The sequence below is a fragment of the Brachypodium distachyon genome, chromosome 3 (assembly GCF_000005505.3).
Source record: "Brachypodium distachyon strain Bd21 chromosome 3, Brachypodium_distachyon_v3.0, whole genome shotgun sequence".
Classification (NCBI taxonomy): domain Eukaryota; kingdom Viridiplantae; phylum Streptophyta; class Magnoliopsida; order Poales; family Poaceae; genus Brachypodium; species Brachypodium distachyon.
Window position 1 is genome coordinate 20,339,963 of NC_016133.3, and position 19,273 is coordinate 20,359,235.

Genomic DNA, 19,273 nt, shown 5'->3' on the forward strand with positions numbered 1-19,273 from the left:
TTTGACACAAAATGTTTGCTCTAAATCACCCAGTACTATTCAAAAAGTAGTAGCAATCATCAGTTATTCAAATAATTAAAATTTACACGGTGAAGAAATTATGTATCTCACTCCAATTTTTAAGGAGCAAACTTTAGGAATACAGCACGCCAAATTCAACCAAATAAGAAACGGGTCATCAGAAAACAAGCAGCCAAGTATCTCCACACGAGCGACGCGCTCAACGGCTGGGTCGACCTGTGAGGTAGTCGCCGCACAGGCGCACCACGATGGCGCCTTTGGGGGACGACCCCAACCGGAGCTCCTCTTCTAGTCCTCGCCTACACCGCACAGTACCGTGGACACTGCCAGACTTGCAACGCCACCCAATCTTCTCGACAGAGTCACCAGAGCAGACAGAGTAGATGGTCTGAGTCGGAATTTTTTGGCAGACAAAACTTTTGTGCAGGAAAAGACGAGGGTAAAAGGGTCATTTTGCATGGTACAAGTAGGTCCTAATTGTCACAAGGGTAAACCATCAAGAAGGCAAATAAATATGGCAAATGATCAAAGCCAAGTAAGATGGGGAATACGATCAATTGGCAGCAAATGAGGCATATGATCAAATCCCCCTATCAAACTGCTATTTTGAATGAAAAAACTCTGTCTGAAATCAACTCTACATGAAAATAGATAACAAGAATCCCAACCAGCAAATTCCTTAAGGTTTAGGTGTGGCACGAGATGAAATGTACTTTTGAGACAAAAATGGCACGGCAGGCTTAGTTAGTGTCAGTGAGTGCTGATGCTCATGAATGTCGACCATTATCCATTGGTCATCTCGACCATTATTATCACTCTCTTGTTTTCGCTCATATTCCTTCACTAATATACAAATTATCAAGTGAACATGATTCCGTTGCAGGTTATGGTAGTGGGAGGTGTTTTTGCATATTGTTGCAGCACAGAAAATTGCAATCAAGATGCCATTTCTTTTCAATCCAAATACATGCCTTTATAGCTAAAGCAAGATAGGAGTCAACTATCCAGTAAACGTGAAAAGCCACATTGACAGTGGCCAAAGTAAACTCTTTGTAAAGAAAAAATGGGTTGCCCCTGTGGGTTCCATAGAACTCATAAGTTTCATTTATCCATCAAAGCTAGCATCAATAGGATGCAAAAGCATCTTTGAATTAACTGTACCATTAAATTTACCTCTACACCAATAAAAATGACCAAACATACTGATCAAGCATGACCAAAGATATACTGTACCTGCTAAGACTTTGTCCATTAATCCTTCCACACCGAAGCCTCTGATCTCACTACCCCAGTATGCATAGTAGTTTATTCCTATAACAGTTTAGGATCCGAAATGATGATACACCAACTACAAGCTGAAGAACCCTTTGGAAACTACTCCCTCCGTTCCTAAATACTTGTCGCTATTTTAGTGCAGCGACAAGTATTTAGGAACGGAGTCAGTAATTGGAAGTCAGAGAGGCCTCGAAGCTAAAGCATCTAATCAGCCAAATTTGATCAAACATATGGCAGTTTCACTGGATAACTACATTTAATTATCTCCAAACCCTTTGTTCCATCTTTTCAGACTAACGCTCCAGCTATACATCATAGCAATTTAGAACGTTGATATTCACTTAGCCCCAAACATATAGATGTACATGTACACATACATACAGGAAGTCAGGAACGCAGAAACAAGAAGCACGGCACGTCAAGCCTTGGCAGCGGCCGCCCCAGCTTCCTCTTCCTTCTTCTCAGTCTCCTCCGCCTCAGTGTCATCCGCCAGATCCGCGACGAGCGCCTCGAGCACCACGGACTTGGGGTTCACCATGGGTGGGCCCTTCTCCCTGCCCTCGAGCTCGTCGACACCAAAGGTGATGAGCCTGTCCCAGTTCCCTCCCTCGAACAGCACCCCGACCTTCCCGTCGGTGACGCGCTGCACGATCCCGCAGTACATGTGGTACGCGTTGCGAGGGTTCTTGACGAGCACAATCATGCCCGGGAGGAACAGCGGCAGCTCCGGACGCCTCGGCCGCTCCGCCGGCACGACGGCAGCGGAGCCGGCAATCCCGTCCGGCTGGGTCCTCTTGGGGGGAGGCGGCGGGTTTTTGGCGACGAAGTCCTTGAGGCCCACCTCGCCGCCGGGGAAGCCGCCCGTGAGGCCCATCATCTCCTTCTCGAACGCGTCCGGGTCGACCGCCGGCGGGTCCGCCTCCGCCGCGGCGCCGCCTGGCGAGGAGTCGGCCGTGGGCGTGGACGGGGTGGTGGGGGTGGAGGAGAGCTCCTTGCGGATGCCGACCTCACCGTTGCAGAGGCCGCGGCCGCCGAGGATCTCGGCGAGGCGGAAGGAGGCGGAGGGGGGAGGGGGAGGGAGGCGCACGCGGTGGTGGGGCAGTGGCGGGGGTCGGAGGAAGGAGGGGGTGGTGGGCGCGGGCGCCATTGGAGGGAGATGAGAGTGGGGATCGATCGAAGTAGCGGAAGAGGGGATGTGTGGAAGCGGGGAGCGGGAGGAGGTGATGAGGCGGCCCGTGTGCCGCATGCCACGTGGCGTGGGTTCTCTTTTTTTTTTTTGACGGCTAGCGTGGGTTCGCTGTTCGTTGTGAATTGTGTGAAAGGTGTAGTTGCGGCTGAGAAATGTAACGCGGAGGCTGTAACATGAGTCCGTAACTCTATTTACCTTATCTTTGTAGCTACACATTTCATGTTAGACATTTTATTAATTGTTTTGTCTAATTAACGGGAAATTACTACTTGTGTCAGTCATTTTTTGGACGTGACACCTGACACCTTCTTTTTGATGGAATTTGATCCAAATTCTCGGGAGCCAATCCAGGCGCCGGAAGTTCCGGCCCAACTTTCGGCCGAACCTCCGGTCGCTCTCTGTTATTTTTCGGAAAATTGCGAAACTTGCTGCGGAACGTCCGGATATTCAGGAATATGCGGAACTTCCGGCCTCCAACCGGAACTTTCGGTGTGACCGTTACGGATCTGAGTTGCTCTAATGCTCCTGCTATATATACCCCTTGTATGCCGCCGTTTTGGGTAGAGTTCGCACGAGTTGAGTTCGTGAAATCTCCCTGGCGTTGTAAACACTCCCATATAGTGAAGTTTCGCTGGCTGGCGTCCGTGGTTTTTCCCTCTCGTTGTTTGAGAGAGTTTTCCACGTTAAATCCGTGTGTCCTTGTGCTGTGATTTCTTTTTCGTTCTTCGTTCTTACTTGTCGCGTTCATAACAAGTGGTATCAGAGCCCTAGGTTCCGCCTAGGGTTTGCGACATGTCTATCTTGAAGTTCGATCTGCCGCAGCTGGACTACACCACACGATTCTCGTTGTGGCAAGTGAAGATGCGGGCGATTCTCGTCCAAACTTCAGATCTGGATGAAGCGTTTGATTCCTTCGGCAAGAAGGATGAAAAGGAGTGGACTGTCGAAGAGAAACGCAAAGATCGTAAGGCTTTGTCTTTGATTCAACTTCATCTGTCCAATAATATTTTACAGGAAGTGTTGGAGGAGAAATCCGCAGCAGACCTGTGGCTGAAACTGGAATTGATCTGCATGTCTAAAGATCTAACCAGTAAGATGCATGTAAAGATGAAGTTGTTCACCCATAAGCTGCAAGAAGGTGGTTCGGTAATATCTCATATAACTGTTTTTCGAGAGATAGTTTCTGACTTGCAAGCTTTGGAGGTTAAGTATGATGATGAGGATTTAGCCATCTTACTCTTACACTCGTTGTCTAGTTCCTATACAAAGTTCCACGATTCAATTCTTTATAGCCATGACTCTCTAACCCTTAATGAAGTCTTAGAAGCACTTAGACAGAAAGAAAAGATGAAGTCTATGGTGTAGACCGATGGGTCATCGTCAAAGGCAGAAGCTCTGCAGGTTCGTGGCAGGACCGAGCAGAGGAACAACAACTATGGCAACCGAGATAAGAGCCGGGAAGGAAAAGCTCGTTCAAAGTCCCGTGGAAAAGATAAGTTCTGCAGGTATTGTAAGAAAAATAATCATGTCATTGAAGATTGTTATAAACTGCAGAACAAGGAGAAAAGTAACGGTACCTACAAACCGAAAGAGAAGTCCGATGGTACTGGTAAGGCCGCCGTCGTTTCCACCGACAGCTCTAAGGGTGAATGCCTCGCTGTTCTTGCTGCTTGTATTTCCCGTGATGATGAATGGATTCTTGATACGACATGTTCCTTTCATATTTGTTGTAATAATGATTGGTTCAGTTCTTATGAGTCTGTGCAGACTGGAGATTTTGTGCGTGTGGGCAATGACAATCCTTGTCATATTGTTGGCATTGGGTCCGTTCAGATCAAGACCCATGATGGCATGACACGCACATTTAAAGAGGTGAAGCACATACCAAGCATGGCAAGAAATTTGATCTCACTTAGTACCATGGACTGTGACGGGTACAAGTACGTCGGTGGGCGTAGACTTTTGAAAGTATCTAGAGGTTCTCTTATTTACATGATAGGTGATATGAATTCTGCCAAATTATATGTTCTTAGAGGTAGCACTTTGCCTGGTTTTGCTGCTGCCGTTACACCTAATGATTCTGATGATTGTGCAAAAACGAATCTGTGGCATAAGCGCCTTGGGCATATGAGTGAACATGGAATGGCAGAGTTGGTCAAGAGAGAGCTCATCGATGGCTGCAACTTGAGTAAGCTTGAGTTTTGTGAGCACTGTGTTTATGGTAAGCACAAGAGGGTTAAATTCATTTCTTCCATTCGTACCACCAAAGGCATATTAGATTATGTGCATGCTGATGTTTGGGGACCCTCCCGTAAGACCTCTATTGGTGGTGCTAATTACATGCTTACCATTATTGATAATTACTCAAGAAAAGTTTGGCCTTATTTTCTGAAACACGAGTCTGATGTTTTTGGTGCTTTTAAGAAGTGGAAAGCTATGGTAGAAAAGCAAACTGAAAGGAAGGTGAAAATTTTGCGTACTGATAATGGTGGTGAATTTATTTCTGATGAGTTTGAAGAATTTTGCAGCAATGATGGTGTGGTTAGACACTACACGGTTACCCGTACTCCACAGCAAAATGGCATGGCTGAACACATGAATAGAACCATCATATCCAGGGCCCGTTGCATGTTGTCCAATGCAGGTTTGGGCAGGCGTTTTTGGGCTGAGGCAGCTTCCACCGCATGCTACCTCATAAACAGGTCACCTTCTATTGCATTTGACAAGAAAACTCCCATTGAGGTATGGTCTGGTAAACCTGCTGATTATTCACAGTTGAGAGTTTTCGGTTACACCGCTTATGCTCACATTGATAATGGAAAGCTAGAGCTTAGAGCTGTTAAGTGCATTTTTCTTGGCTATGGTTCTGGAGTTAAAGCTTTCAGGTTGTGGAATCCTGAAGCAAAAAAGATTTTGCTGAGCAGGAATGTTGTCTTTAATGAAAAAGTTATGTATCATAATACTTTGTCCACTGATGCCTCTCGCATTGAGATGAGAGACTGATGATGCTCGGGTTGATCATGGTAATGATGATGGGAATAATGATGACAATAATGATGATATTGTTCCACCATCATCACCTGTTTTGCAGCAACCCACACGGTCTATTGCAGTTGACCGTCCAAAGAGGAATAAAGGTCATCGCCCACGTTTGATTGAAGAGTGTGATCTTGTTTATTATGCTTTGAGTTGTGCAGAACAGGTGGAGCATGATAGTGAACCGGCCACATATAATTAAGCTGTTGTTTCTGTTGACCGTGTGAAGTGGTTGTCTGTCATGCAAGAGGAGATGCAATCTCTTGAGATGCCCTTGCCTAATCAAAAGAAGGCCGTTCGCTGCAAGTGGATCTTCAAGAGAAAGGAGGGTTTGTCTCGTAATGAGCCTATGAGGTTTAAGGCAAGGTTAGTGGCAAAAGGTTCAGTCAAATACCAGGTATTGATTATAATGATATGTTCTCTCCAGTGGTAAAGCATAGTTCCATCCGTACTTTCTTTGATATTGTTGCTATGCATGATCTTGAGCTTGAGCAGTTAAATTTGAAGACTGCATTTTTGCATGGAGAGCTTGAGGAGTAAATATACATGGACCAACCTGAAGGGTTCATAGTTCCTGGTAAAGAGGAATTTGTGTGTAAGTTGAAGAAATCCCTTTATTGTTTGAAGCAATCTCCTAGACAGTGATATAAAAGGTTTGATTCATTTATGATCTCACGTAGCTTTAGTAGATCTCAGTATGACAGTTGTGTCTACATTAAATTTGTTGATGGATCACCCATATACTTGTTGTTATATGTTGATGATATGTTAATTGCTGCCAAGAGCATGAAAATAATCACTACTTTGAAGGCACGACTAAGTAGTGAATTTGAGAGGAAAGATCTTGGTGCTGCTAAGAAAATCCTATGTATGAAAATTAAAAAGGACAGAAAATCTATGTTGCTATTTCTTAGTCAGTAAAGTTACATTGAGAAAGTACTTCACCGGTTTAATATGCATGATGCAAAGTGTGTTAGTACTCCTATTGCTTCTCATTTCAAGTTGTCAGCGTTGCAATGTCCTACTTCTGATGAAGATATTGAGTATATGTCACGAGTTCTCTATTCTAGTGCTGTTGGTTCCTTGATGTATGCCATGGTTTGTTCGCGTCCTGATTTATCATAAGCTATGAGTTTGGTCAGTCGTTACATGGCTAATCCCGATAAAAAACATTGGAAAGCTGTTCAGTGGATTTTCAGGTACCTCCGTGGCACATCCAATGCTTGCTTGAAGTTTGGCAAGACTGATGAGGGACTCGCTGGCTATGTGGATTCAGATTTTGCTGCCGATTTGGATAAGAGGAGATCCCTCACAGGTTATGTGTTCACGGTAGGTGGATGTGCTGTGAGTTGGAGGGCAACACTGCAACCAGTTGTTGCTCAATCTACAACCGAAGCAGAATATATGGCTATTGCTGAAACTTGCAAAGAATCTGTTTGGTTGAAGAGTTTATATGCTGAGATTTGTCAATATGTTTCTTGCATTAACCTGTTTTGTGACAGTCAAAGTGCTATTTACCTTACTAAGGATCAGATGCTCCATGAGAGAACCAAGCACATTGATGTCAAGTACCATTTTGTTCGCGACGTTGTTGCACAAGGTAAATTGAAGGTATGCAAGATCAGCACACATGATAATCCTGCTGATATGATGACAAAGCCTGCTCCTATTGCTAAGTTTGAGCATTGGTATAACTGTTTAGCCCATAGTGGCTGTTGACGCCGAAAGTGTTTTCTTTGTTGTTTCAGGAGTTGTTGTTGTTCATGTTACAAGGAGGAATTTGCTATAAAGAGAAATTTGTCTCAATGTGGAGTTTGTTGGAATCTGATTCAAATTTCCAGGGGCCGGAAGTTCCGGCCGAACTTCCGGCCATTCCTGGCGCCGGAAGTTCCAGCCCAACTTCCGGCCGAACCTCCAGTCGCTCTCTGTTACTTTTCGTGAAATTGCGGAACTTGCTACGGAACTTTCGGATATTCAGGAATATACAGAACTTCCGGCCTCCAACCGGAACTTCCGGTGCGACCGTTACGGATTTGAGTTGCCCTAATGCTCCTGCTATATATACCCCTTGTATGCCGCCGTTTTGGGTAGAGTTCGCACGAGTTGAGTTCGTGAAATCTCCCTGGCGTTGTAAACACTCCCATATAGTGAAGTTTCGCTGGTTGGCGCCCGTAATTTTTTCCTCTCGTTGTTTGAGAGGGTTTTCCATGTTAAATTCGTGTGTCCTTGTGCTGTGATTTCTTCTTCGTTCTTCGTTCTTGCTTGTCGCGTTCATAACACTTTTTTCTTTGCTTCTCTCCTTTGTGTCAGGAACACAACGTTTTCTTTCTCAATATTTCTTTCCCACTCGTATTTTCTCATGTTGTTATAATATATTTTATTTATTTTGTACATTGAAGCCCCCTTGTTTCTTTTGTACTAATTTTTTTTGTATGTACGGATTACAGTACGTTAGGTACATGTACACCTAACGATGATACAGAAACGTTACAAGACAAGTACATTATTCATTTGCAGTACATGAAACATTGCATGGCAGACACATCAACATACATGACAAGTACATAATGTACTCATCGGTATATAGTTCAGTTCATCAAGATACATGTACAACAAAAAGATGTTATATTGCTCGTTTATCAATGTACTTTTGATACCAACGAGAGTACACGCTGGTACATGATACATTAGTGCAAATAACATTAATTTTAATCATCTCTCATTCTAAGTACATTGTGTTACATGAAATGCACCTTATCAGTTTTTAAGTATCTCGTCAAAAAAATCAAGATCTTGTACGTCAATCTCTTGTACAGGAAAAGAAATCACAATACCCACATCTAACTTGTCAATATTTAGTAGTACATTATGGTACATCATGTACCAAGGAAAAATCATAGTACAAGCATCGTCAAAACTTAGTATCTCGTCATGTATGGTACATGTTAATCTTATTTGCGTACATTAACACATCAAATAACATACCTGCCTAAAACATCAAGAAACAACTACAACACAAGATAAGTAACTCCTCAATCAGTAACCCATTGGTACATCACAGGAAAAAAAAATACACCTCAAAAATAAAAAATTGGATAGGCATGAACATAAGAAATACACCTCAAAAATAAAAAAACAAGGCATCATCAGAGGAGACATAAACTCATTCGTAAGTACATCATCAATCGTCAATCACAGTACCTCATGAATCTAAGATTAAAAAAAAGAAACCTTTTGCATAGTATCTCATGAATCAAGTACCTAAATCAATGGATCAGCACTCGGTGGATCTAAGAAGAAAAAAATGGAACCGAATCAGCCCCGCGTGCTCACCACCGGCTTGCCCTCACGGGCACTAGAGCGGGCTTGGCGGCAGACCCGTTCTTCTGCGCCGCCCAGGACGCTGGTGCCGCGGCAGGCGGGGCACATGCGTCGGTTGTCCCATTGCGGGGCAGACCGGCCTCGCCGGATCCTGAGTGGTGCAGGCCAGCGTCAGCGGATCCGGAGCGGAGGAAGCCGCCAGCGGCGGTAGGATCGGGAGAGTGCCCAGCGCAGGGCTCTAGATGCAGGTGAGGTAGGGATGGCCGTGAGAGAGAGGGAGGAGACAGGAGACTGTGTGAGAGAAGAACACGGACGAGACACGCGTTTTGACTTGTGAGGAGAGAGAGAGAGGAACATGGGGACCCATCCATTTGCTAATCGTGATTAAGAAAAAGGACAGTGCCAGGTGGTTGGCAAAGAACGTGGGTGTATATCGCGTTATCGGCACCAAGAGGTTTGGCTTGAGAAATGGGCGCGGTATGATGAGAGAAATCTGTACACTTCCTTTGATCTTTCGATTCCCTGATGAGTGCATATTGGTTGGTTGAACCTGTCGGAAAGGAAGACTAGAACGACGGAGGGAAAATAGACATAAACAAACATGGGTGTTTTTATTAAGAAGGAATATTTCGGAACCTGGCCTTCAAAAATACATTTTGGAACCTGAAATCGTCGTGTTGGGAACTCTCGACGAATTGACAGGCAATTTTCTAATTTGGTTTGAATTTGCTTCGTGAGGGATATCTAGGTGTGGTCTCACATCATTCGGTTACAAAACGTGATCGCAGTTAGACAAAATGGTGGCATTAAAGTCAAATTATGAGAAAAACAGATGATGTGTCATACTCGATATATTACATGTATTCAGACGCTTTTTAGGCATAGATACATCCATATTTGGACAAATTTGAGAAAAATTAATATGGATCATAGTGAGTATCTCACACAAAAGCCTGAATTCAAGTCAAATTAAGCTTTTTCTCCTATGATAGATACTACTCTGTTGTCCAATTTTAGTCGAGGCGCATGATGGTGAGGTGTCAGCTTTCGTCGACGTCCAATTGTGTTTTGATGTTTCAACAATGGTGACATCTATGATCTTAAGCTCATTGAAACCCTTCGAAGATGTAAATAATATATTCGTAAGGGCTCATTTGGTTGCTCCATTTCCCACCGGGATCTCGGCCTTTTCACCGGATAGAAAAACCTTGTGGAAAATCTCTCAAGGAAAAATAATACTATGCGCATTTGAATGACGGAAAACATGGGGTTCTCCTGGGCTGATCCTCTTGATTTCTCTTAGAACCAATCACGAGTCCCTACTTGTGGATGTGACTCGATGTCTCCGTCTCAGGCACTTGTCGCTTTCATCGGTGTTGCCTCCGCCTCGCCACCGCCTCCATCCCCAACTCCTCCTCCTCATCCTCTATGCACCTTGGCAACGATATCTTTACTAATTTCCTCCTCCCCAGCGCTTAACAATTGAGTCAATTTTTAGGTAGATCTAAGTGTGATCTTGGATGGTAGAAAACGTCTGGGCCAGGCGATCTAGATCCGGAGAGAAGGGCCGTGACACAAAGAAGAGTAATGAAGTCACAAAAGGAGTCGGATTGGGCTAGACAATTAGAGAATTGAGGTCAATGGATTGGGCAACTTATTGTGTGAGCGGAATCCCTGAGGTTAGGGAAGGACAAAGGAGTAAAGAGAGGACAAACACAGTACAAAGATGTTGTCCCTCCCAACCCAAACCTGGACCAAATTTGGGTCGGAAATGCCCCCAGACGGACCGAAAAGCGAACACCGGCCGAAATGGGTTGCCCCGTTGGGATGCATTTTGTCCGTTTCAGTTCGAACGGACCGGTCCGCTTGAATGAGTTGCATGGCTGGAGTTGTCCTTACACGACACAATTTGGGGCAGTGCCTGCACGAAGCCAAGGAGGATGAAGCGAGAGAAAGATGGGAAGGCACCGATGGGCTAGCTTTTTTTGTTGGGAGGAACGACCGAAGCTTTATTAGCTTAAAAAGTTAAGTGAGATATAAAGATAGTTTTTTTTTAGCGAAAGATATAGAGATAGTTGGGTAGGTCTGTCAAGAGATGGGCCAGGGGAGGAAAGGCTCGGTTGAAGGGAAGAGAAGGAGAGAGTTGGGCTGCAGCCTTGAGTAGAAGAGAGGCGGTCCACGCCTAGGAAATAGGAAAATGGCTTTTCCTTTATATAAGTAAAGCCTGACATTTCATAAAATTCAAAACAAAATGAAAACGAGTTATTGAAATTCCAAAGAACTTCAAGGTTGCATATTTTTAATATTGGGAATCCATACAAAACACTAACATACACCAAGAAAGTATGACTCAAATTTAAATTTTAGTTGGCGTTAATTCAATTTAAATCAAAGATCTTAGGGAACTATCAATTAAGCGTTCATTAATTCAACAAAAATTTCTGATTATCATTTTTAGGATTTTCGCAAAGCTCCCAACACGAATCTTGTTTGTTACAACGATCATGGATGGGGAGGGGTTAATTGATATTCAGTCCATTGGTTGTCATTCATTGTGACCATCGTTTGGCAAAGTTAAATTGCATCCAATTCTAGTCTCCATATGTAACCCAACAATACGTGGCATATATTTGTATGAGGAAGGCAACATGATCCATTTTTACCAAGAAAAGAAATAATTGTCAAACAACCATTCATGACATACTTGTGAGAGGTGGATTTGATACTTTTCCATATATAGTTGGATCATCTAGGCCTGGCTAACGAGCATGCTCGGCTCGTTAAGAGATCGGCTCGTTAACCTTAACGAACATCAAAGTTTGTTTGGCTCGGTTCGTTTACTGCTCACGAGCGCTCGTCGGACGCTCGTTAAGCTCGTTAGCGGTGAAAAAAATGGACAGCATGTATGCAGAAAAAATGACAAGTAAAACATATGTACAACATTATATAATAAGTCCATAACAAATAAGACTAATAACCATTACAGGCTACAACACAAATACTCATAAGACTAGCAGCCATTACAGTTTCGGTGTCCTCATACAGTACAATACAAAAGCTCTAATAAGACTAATATTAGTTTGACGAGAGTACGAAACGAGAAGGAGACTGGAGACCCGACTGACCTAACGAGTCTTGGGCTTGGGCCGCATTCAGGCAGTTGGGCTGTTCGGGAAGATGTGCTGGGCCTAACAAGTCGTGGGTTACTGTGTTTGGTTCGACCGCCAAACACCAAATAACGAGCTAACGAGCATGCTCGCGAGTCTCGCTAGCTCGGTTCGTTAAGCTCTTTGGTGTTAACGAGTTTCAGGAGGTGCTCTATTCGGCTCTTTAGTCTAACGAACCGAGCTCTTAACGAGCCGAGTACCAAACGAGTCGAGCTACTCTCTGAGTACCGAATAAAATGTCCAGACCTAGTTGGATCCATACCCAAACAAGCTAGGGACGACGTTGTGGTCGAGTTGGACGTACAGTGACAGGGAGTATTGCGCGAGGAGACAGGAGACATGAGCATCAATGTACGTAGCCATGTATGAAACTAAAGCTAATGGTGTCACACAAAGGGTGCATCTCCACCACATTTGGCTTAGGTCGAGGGTCGACAGTCATAGCTTGGCTCACCATCGATTAGGGCGACGACAACGTCTCCTCAAACTCTTGGAGAATACAAAAGGAACATAAGTTAGGATACGAGGAATCTATTGTTGGAACGTTAAGAGACGGAAGTGCTTTCCTATAACATACGTTCTAGTGGCTGGTGCGCACATCTCTGACCATGGTCCATCTGTTCATGATCCAACGGCCTATAAACGAAGCTATCATATTAACATCTAAAGAGCGTTTTAACCATATATTATTGTGTTATGAATAAACATTTAATTCCCAAATATAATATCAATTTGTGTTCACCTTTTTGTCGTCCACTGATTGTAAGAGTACTCGAAGATACAAATATAATGCAATTACATGCAGTGATGCTTAAATACTTGATCATGAAGTAACAAATCTTTAAACAATATAATTAATTAGATTGACATGTATTGTCGTTTAATACCTGCCGATTATAAGAACACTTGCAGAAACACGTGTAAGTTCTAGCAATCCGGCAGATACCTAACATGTCATTTACCATACCTATTTACCTAATGTCTATATTTTGCCATCTATTTATAAAGCATATTTACGTCCGGGCTCCATCCAATATCGCTATCCAAAATTACCAGTCTGACTAGCACCGATTTCATAGGCACTGTCATAATACATGTTCGCTTCCTATGCAAGATTCGTATGCCTGATTTTTTGTGGGTATATTATCTAAAGGTTTTATATCTCATATCTCAGTTGACTTATAAAAAGTTATTTCTCAATCCATGGTCATAAACATCAAATCAAAATTTTCTTCACTCTTTTTAAATACCTTGATGTTCTCATCAAAACGATATTTGCCGATAACTTTAAAAATATTTATTTCCTAATCATCTGAAAAATAACAAACATATATTATACTGCTATATATTTCTTGTAGTAAAATAAAACCCTTATATGGGCCGGGCCGTAAATCCTACGTGACGACGACCAAATCAACATTCCGCAAGCACGAGTCAAAGACACCTACGTGGCGCGGTCAATCCTACGTGATAGAAAAAGATTAGTCAACGAGTCAAGCCTCTCATGCCATGATCAAGTGGTTAAATAAGATAGAGTGGGGGGCAAGAAAAGTGAGAGGAGGGAGCCATGGTCCACCATGGACCATGGATCAAGCCTTACTTTTCTCACATGGTGCACACAAAAGTTATGGACCAAAAAAGCTACTCTTACCCTTTTGCCCCCACTTTTCTCTCTCCCTCAAGGGTAGCCATGGTAATTTGTCATGGAACCCTAAGCTACAAATACCCCCCCATGGGCCATGTATCATTCACTCTCAACTTGAATAAACTCAAAGGGAGAGGGCTAGAGCCTTTTGCAAAGAGCTCTAGTTGCGAGATCCGGGAAGACGCGTTCGGCCCGGACTCGAAGGAGAAGGGGTTGGGTTAGAGTTCCGAGGGTATCCTAACCTCGATACTTGGAAAGACCCGTTCGGTCCAAGTACGAGGCGGCCCCGACGAACCTCTCGCCAAAAGGTGTCTTGGGAAGATCCGCTCGGCCCAAGCCCTCGGCTAACAACCCCCTCGAAGCCTTTCCTAACATAGGATTAAGTCGCACCCGCAGGGGCGACCGAACCTATTCAAAAAATATCGACGTGTCAACTTGTCCGAGTGTACGGCGACCTTCACTATAAGGCCGGCGTACACGCCCTATATTTATACCCGCACTTGTGCCATCGAGCATTGGCACTCCTTACTCTAATTGTTGTCGAGAACAACAACAGTGGCGCCGACCGTGGGAAACCCTCGCCGCAATCGAAGATCTAATGACCCCGACGAAGCCTACTTCATCGGGTCCCCAACTTGCCGCGAAGTCTACACGGTTGCAAACGAAGAAAGCAAGTGTCTCGGGGGCTCCCGAGGAAGAAGGAAACATCACCAATCCGGACGCCGCCGCAAGCATGATCGCCACGACGGAAGTCGCGGTCGTCCCTCCGCTACCGGCCGTCCCGGAATGAACCGAGGTGCTCGAAACCGTCGTAGGCGGTCCCTCGACACTTACCAACGTAGTGGCAAGGATCGGCGAGCTGCCTACGGTTGCCGCCCCCGCAGGGAATACGGAACTCGGCATGCCTCGCTCGATGGGCTTCGCGCCACCTTCCCTACAACCGGTGGTAACCCTGCCCTCGGAACCTACAAGAGGAAACCATGTGGCGTCGGGAGGATCCGCGTCGGAAACCAAGGAGTCCCGACCTACAACCCCTCCAACCCGGGATTACCTCCACTGGCGCTCGCTGCGATCGCCCAAGGAGCTCCTTGGTATCATCCTTATTGGGGGCTTCCGCCGCAAGGTGCTCTCCAAATCGCACACCCTCAACATCAACCTCGCTTTGCGAGTGCCCCGCAAGCGCCCCTTGCTCCCCCCGCCAGGGGCGAACAAGACGCCCACCAGGTACCACCTCAAGCTGCGCCTCGCGAGGAACGAGACCCTAGCGTGCATGGAAACGAGCAAGTGGCGGAATCCAGAGCCCGTGCCGACGGCAAAAGGAATTCCTGTCGACGCTCCGACCCCCCAAGAAAACATCGAGATCATTCTCCAAGCGACCCCTCTAGCGACGAGAGCGACGAGGGAGAACCTCGCCATCGAAGGAACCAAAACAATCGGCCGACTTGCAACCCGCTCACTCGGGAGATCCAAGATGCGCCTTTTCCGCCAAGGTTCAAGCCGCCCACGATACGGCCGTACGACGGGGAGTCGAATCCTCTTCAATTCTTGGATGTCTACTCCACCGCCATACGGGCTGCCGGGGGAGGTCCCGTCGAGATGTGCAGTCTCTTTCCGCTCGCGCTCACCGGAATGGCGCAAACTTGGTTTTACAACTTGCGGAGGAACTCCGTGCACTCATGGGAACCCCTCCAAGAGGTCTTCATCGCCAACTTTCAAGGAAACTTTAAGGAGCCCGTGCAGGCTCACGAGCTGTACGCCGTGAAACAAAAGCCGGGGGAATCCCTCAGAAGCTTCTTCCATCGCTTTGCGAAGGTGCGAAGCCAAATCACCAACCCGCCGTCCACCACCGTGATCGACGCATGCATGCAAGGTCTTCTCGAAGGAGAAGTGAATCGGGCCCTAAGTCGTAACCCACCGAAGACGACTGAAGAGCTTTATTGAATCTTGCAAGAATACGCCCGGGGCGAAGACGGAGACATCGCCAAAAAGGACGCGCCACACGCCGTTCCCGAAGGAACTCTCTCGTGCAACAAACCTCCTGCACCCGCTTCGTCTTCCAAGAAGAAGAGGAGGTGGGGGAAAAAGGGCGCCGGTGACCAAGCCTGGAAAATCTTCGCCGTCGAAGGTCAAGCATCACCTCAAAAGACTTGGCAAGCCAAGAAGCCACCTCGTCCGACCGAGGGAGTGGCTGGAAGGTGCCTCATCCACAACTCGGCAAGTCATAGCACCGATGAGTGCAACACACTCATCGCATCCCGCGAAGAGTTCCAGGCGCGAATTCAAGTCCGGCGCAAGGATGAGAAGACAGCTGAGGCTCTGTGCCTCGCCAACATCCTTGTCGCTGACCCAGCACCCAAGGAAGACAACCTCCCGTTCCAGGAACCAGCACGTCACGTAGGAGGGATACTCGGGGGCTCCGCAACGGGACGAGGATCAAACCGACAACGCAAGGAGTACGCTCGTGAAGTCAATGTCGTGGGAACCTTCACCCCGACACCACCACCTAAGTGGGCGAGCGTGCCAATTGCCTTCACCGAAAAAGACGCTAAGGGGATACGCTTCCCACATGACGACGCCCTCTTTGTGATGGCGATCGTCGCCAATTGTGAGCTCAAGAAGATTCTTGTGGACGGCGGAAGCTCCGCCGACGTCCTATATCTGAGCACGTTAAAAAAGTTGATGGAGCCACAGGGAGGATACAAGAATGGCTCGCTTCAGCCATCCCTTTATCCCCTCACAGGTTTCGTACCAGGGAAGTCTTTTCAGCCGCTCGGACAAATTGAGCTCCTCACGACCTTCGGGGACGCCACAAATCATCGAACCGAGCTCGTACGCTTCGACGTGGTGGATATGGAGGCCTCCTTCAATGCCATCCTTGGAAGGACGACGCTAAACCATCTTTGCGCCGCCCTCCACCACAATATCTTGTGCATGAAGATCCCAGGCCCGAAGGGCGTGATAACGGTCTGCGGCGAGCAATCTTCCGACAGGAAGACACTTTACTGCCACGAGACCAAGTGCGTCGAAAAGGGAGAATCATCCGAGAGTATTAACTTGCTTTCGAGCACGGGAGCATCCGAAACCAATTCTCAGGAGTGCTACATCCCCAAGCCTCTCCCCGAGGGAGAACTCAAGGAAGTACGCATCTCCCAAGATGACGCCACGCGCACGGTGAAGATTGGAGCCGACCTCCCGAGTAAACTCGAGGAAGAACTTGTCGGCCTGCTCCGGAAGAATTCCGACCTCTTCGCTTGGTCACCTTCCGACATGGGAGGAGTCCCGCGTGACGTCATGGAACATCGCCTCGCCGTGAGACCCGACAAAGCTCCCGTGAAGCAGAAGCTTCGAAAACTCTCCACCGAGCGAAGCGAAGTCATCAAATAAGAAATCGCTAAACTCTCCGACGCCGGGCTTATCCGAGAAGTTTGGCATCCCGAGTGGCTAGCCAATCCTGTCTTGGTGAAAAAGGCCAACGGCAAGTGGCGAATGTGTGTCGACTTCACCGACCTGAACAAGGCATGCCCCAAGGACGAGTACCCGCTCCCCCGAATCGACCAACTGGTCGACTCCACGGCGGGATGCGAGAGGTTGAGCTTCTTAGACGCCTATTCAGGATATCACCAAGTCCACATGGACAATTAAGACGAGGAAAAGACCAGCTTCATCACTCCTGTCGGCACCTTCTGCTATCGTAGAATGCCCTTTAGATTGAGGAACGCCGGCGCGACCTTCCAATGCCTCGTCAGCCTCATCCTCAAAGAACAATTGGGGAGAAACGCCGAAGTATGCATGGATGACGCCGTGATCAAAAGTCAAATTGCAGGAACTCATCCCAAGGACCTGCAGGAAACCTTCAACAATCTCCACAAGTATGGCGTAAAGCTCAATCCGGAGAAGTGCGCATTCGGAGTTCGATGAGGAAAACTCCTGGGCTTCCTCGTCTCTCAACGAGGGATCGAGGCTAACCCGGAGAAAATCTGGGCCATCATGGAAATGGAGCCTCCTCGCTCCGTCAAAGATGTGCAGCGCCTAGCGAGAAGAATGGCGGACTTGGGACGATTCGTCGCCCGATCAGCCGAGAAGGGCCTTCCTTTTTTCAAAGCCTTGAGAAGCCTCGACAACTTTGAGTGGACCGACGAAGCTCAAAGGGCCTTCGAAGAACTCAAGACCTATTTGTCGACCCCTCCGCTTCTCACAAGCCCAAAGCAGGGGGAGCCCTTGCTCCTATACCTTGCCGTGACCCCGGTCGCCGTGAGCGCAGCACTCGTGAAGGAGGAAGACGGGTCACAACGCCCGGTATATTACATGAGCGAAGCCTTGGGAGGAGCAAAGGGTCGATACACCAGATCGAGAAAATCGCTTACGCCCTCCTCATGGCCTCTCAAAAACTTCGTCATTACTTCATGGGCCACACCATCATGGTGCAATCCACTTTCCCACTCAAGAAAGTCTTCGGCAATAAGGAAGCCACCGGAAGAATTGCCAAATGGGCAACGGAATTGGCCCCTTTCTCGCTAGAGCTCATGGCAAGGACGGTCATAAAATCCCAAGTCCTGGCTGACTTTGTGGCCGAGTGGCATGCTCCACTAGCCCCGCCCGAAGAAATCACGTCCAAAACCGAGCCCCCCGAACCACATTGGATAACGAGGTTCGATGGCTCCAAGCGCCTCGACGGCACCGGGGCCGGAGTCATACACATCAGCCTCGAAGGGAAAATCTTGGAGTACGCCGCCCACCTGGACTTCAACGCCACCAACAATATGGCGGAGTATGAGGCGCTACTTCTCGGGCTTCGGCTAGCCAAGGCCATGGGAGTCCGACACCTTCTCATCCAAGGAGACTCCCAACTGGTGATAAATCAAATGGACAAGTCGTATCAACGCCTTGATGAGAGGATGAAGAAATATATCGAAGAAGTTTGCAAGATGGAACGGTACTTCCTGGGCATGGAGGCAAGATGCATTCGACGAGGAGAAAATCACCTAGCCGACAGGTTAGCCCGAACGGCTGGTTCCAAAGAACCGCTACCACCCGGCGCATTTTTCGAAGTGATTCGCACCCCATCCATAAAGGAAGAGGCCGACACCCTTGATGAAGCTTCAAAGACCAGCATGGTCATCAAACGCTCCACCCTCTTGGATGACACCGATTATCCACGCCTTGAAAGGCGAGGTGGACGAAGAAGCCGAAGGCCCAAGCGCCAAAACTCTACTCGCGAAAGCCAAGATGTACGTCCTCCTCGACGGCATCCTGTACAAGAAAGGGGCGGCGCATTGCTTAAGTGCATAACTCCTGACCGGGGGGCCGAACTCCTCCTAGAAATCTATTCGGGAATATGCGGCCACCATCTTGCGCCAAGAGCCACCGCGGCGAAAGCCTTACGACAGGGATTCTATTGGCCCACCATGGTGCAAGACTTAATCACCACATTGTGGAAATGCGAAGCTTGCCAGAAAATGGCTAAGTCAATCCATGCGCCTGTGACTTCCCTGAAGAATCTCCCGATAACATGGCCATTTGCACGCTGAGGAATGGACCTTCTCGGGCCTTTCCCCACATGCAACGGGGGCTGCAAGTACCTCGTGGTGACGATTGATTACTTCTCCAAATGGATAGAAG

The 19,273-nt window shown here is 47.0% G+C and overlaps 1 protein-coding gene across 1 annotated transcript; it reads right to left on the reverse strand.

Moving 5' to 3' along the window:
- Positions 1-1,492: 1,492 nt before the first annotated feature.
- On the reverse strand, positions 1,493-2,473 carry LOC100844387 (NAD(P)H-quinone oxidoreductase subunit S, chloroplastic). Its single transcript, XM_003573694.4, has one exon. It carries the CDS (start codon positions 2,441-2,443, stop codon positions 1,715-1,717), a length of 729 nt encoding a protein of 242 aa, XP_003573742.1. The 5' UTR covers positions 2,444-2,473; the 3' UTR covers positions 1,493-1,714.
- Positions 2,474-19,273: the final 16,800 nt, after the last annotated feature.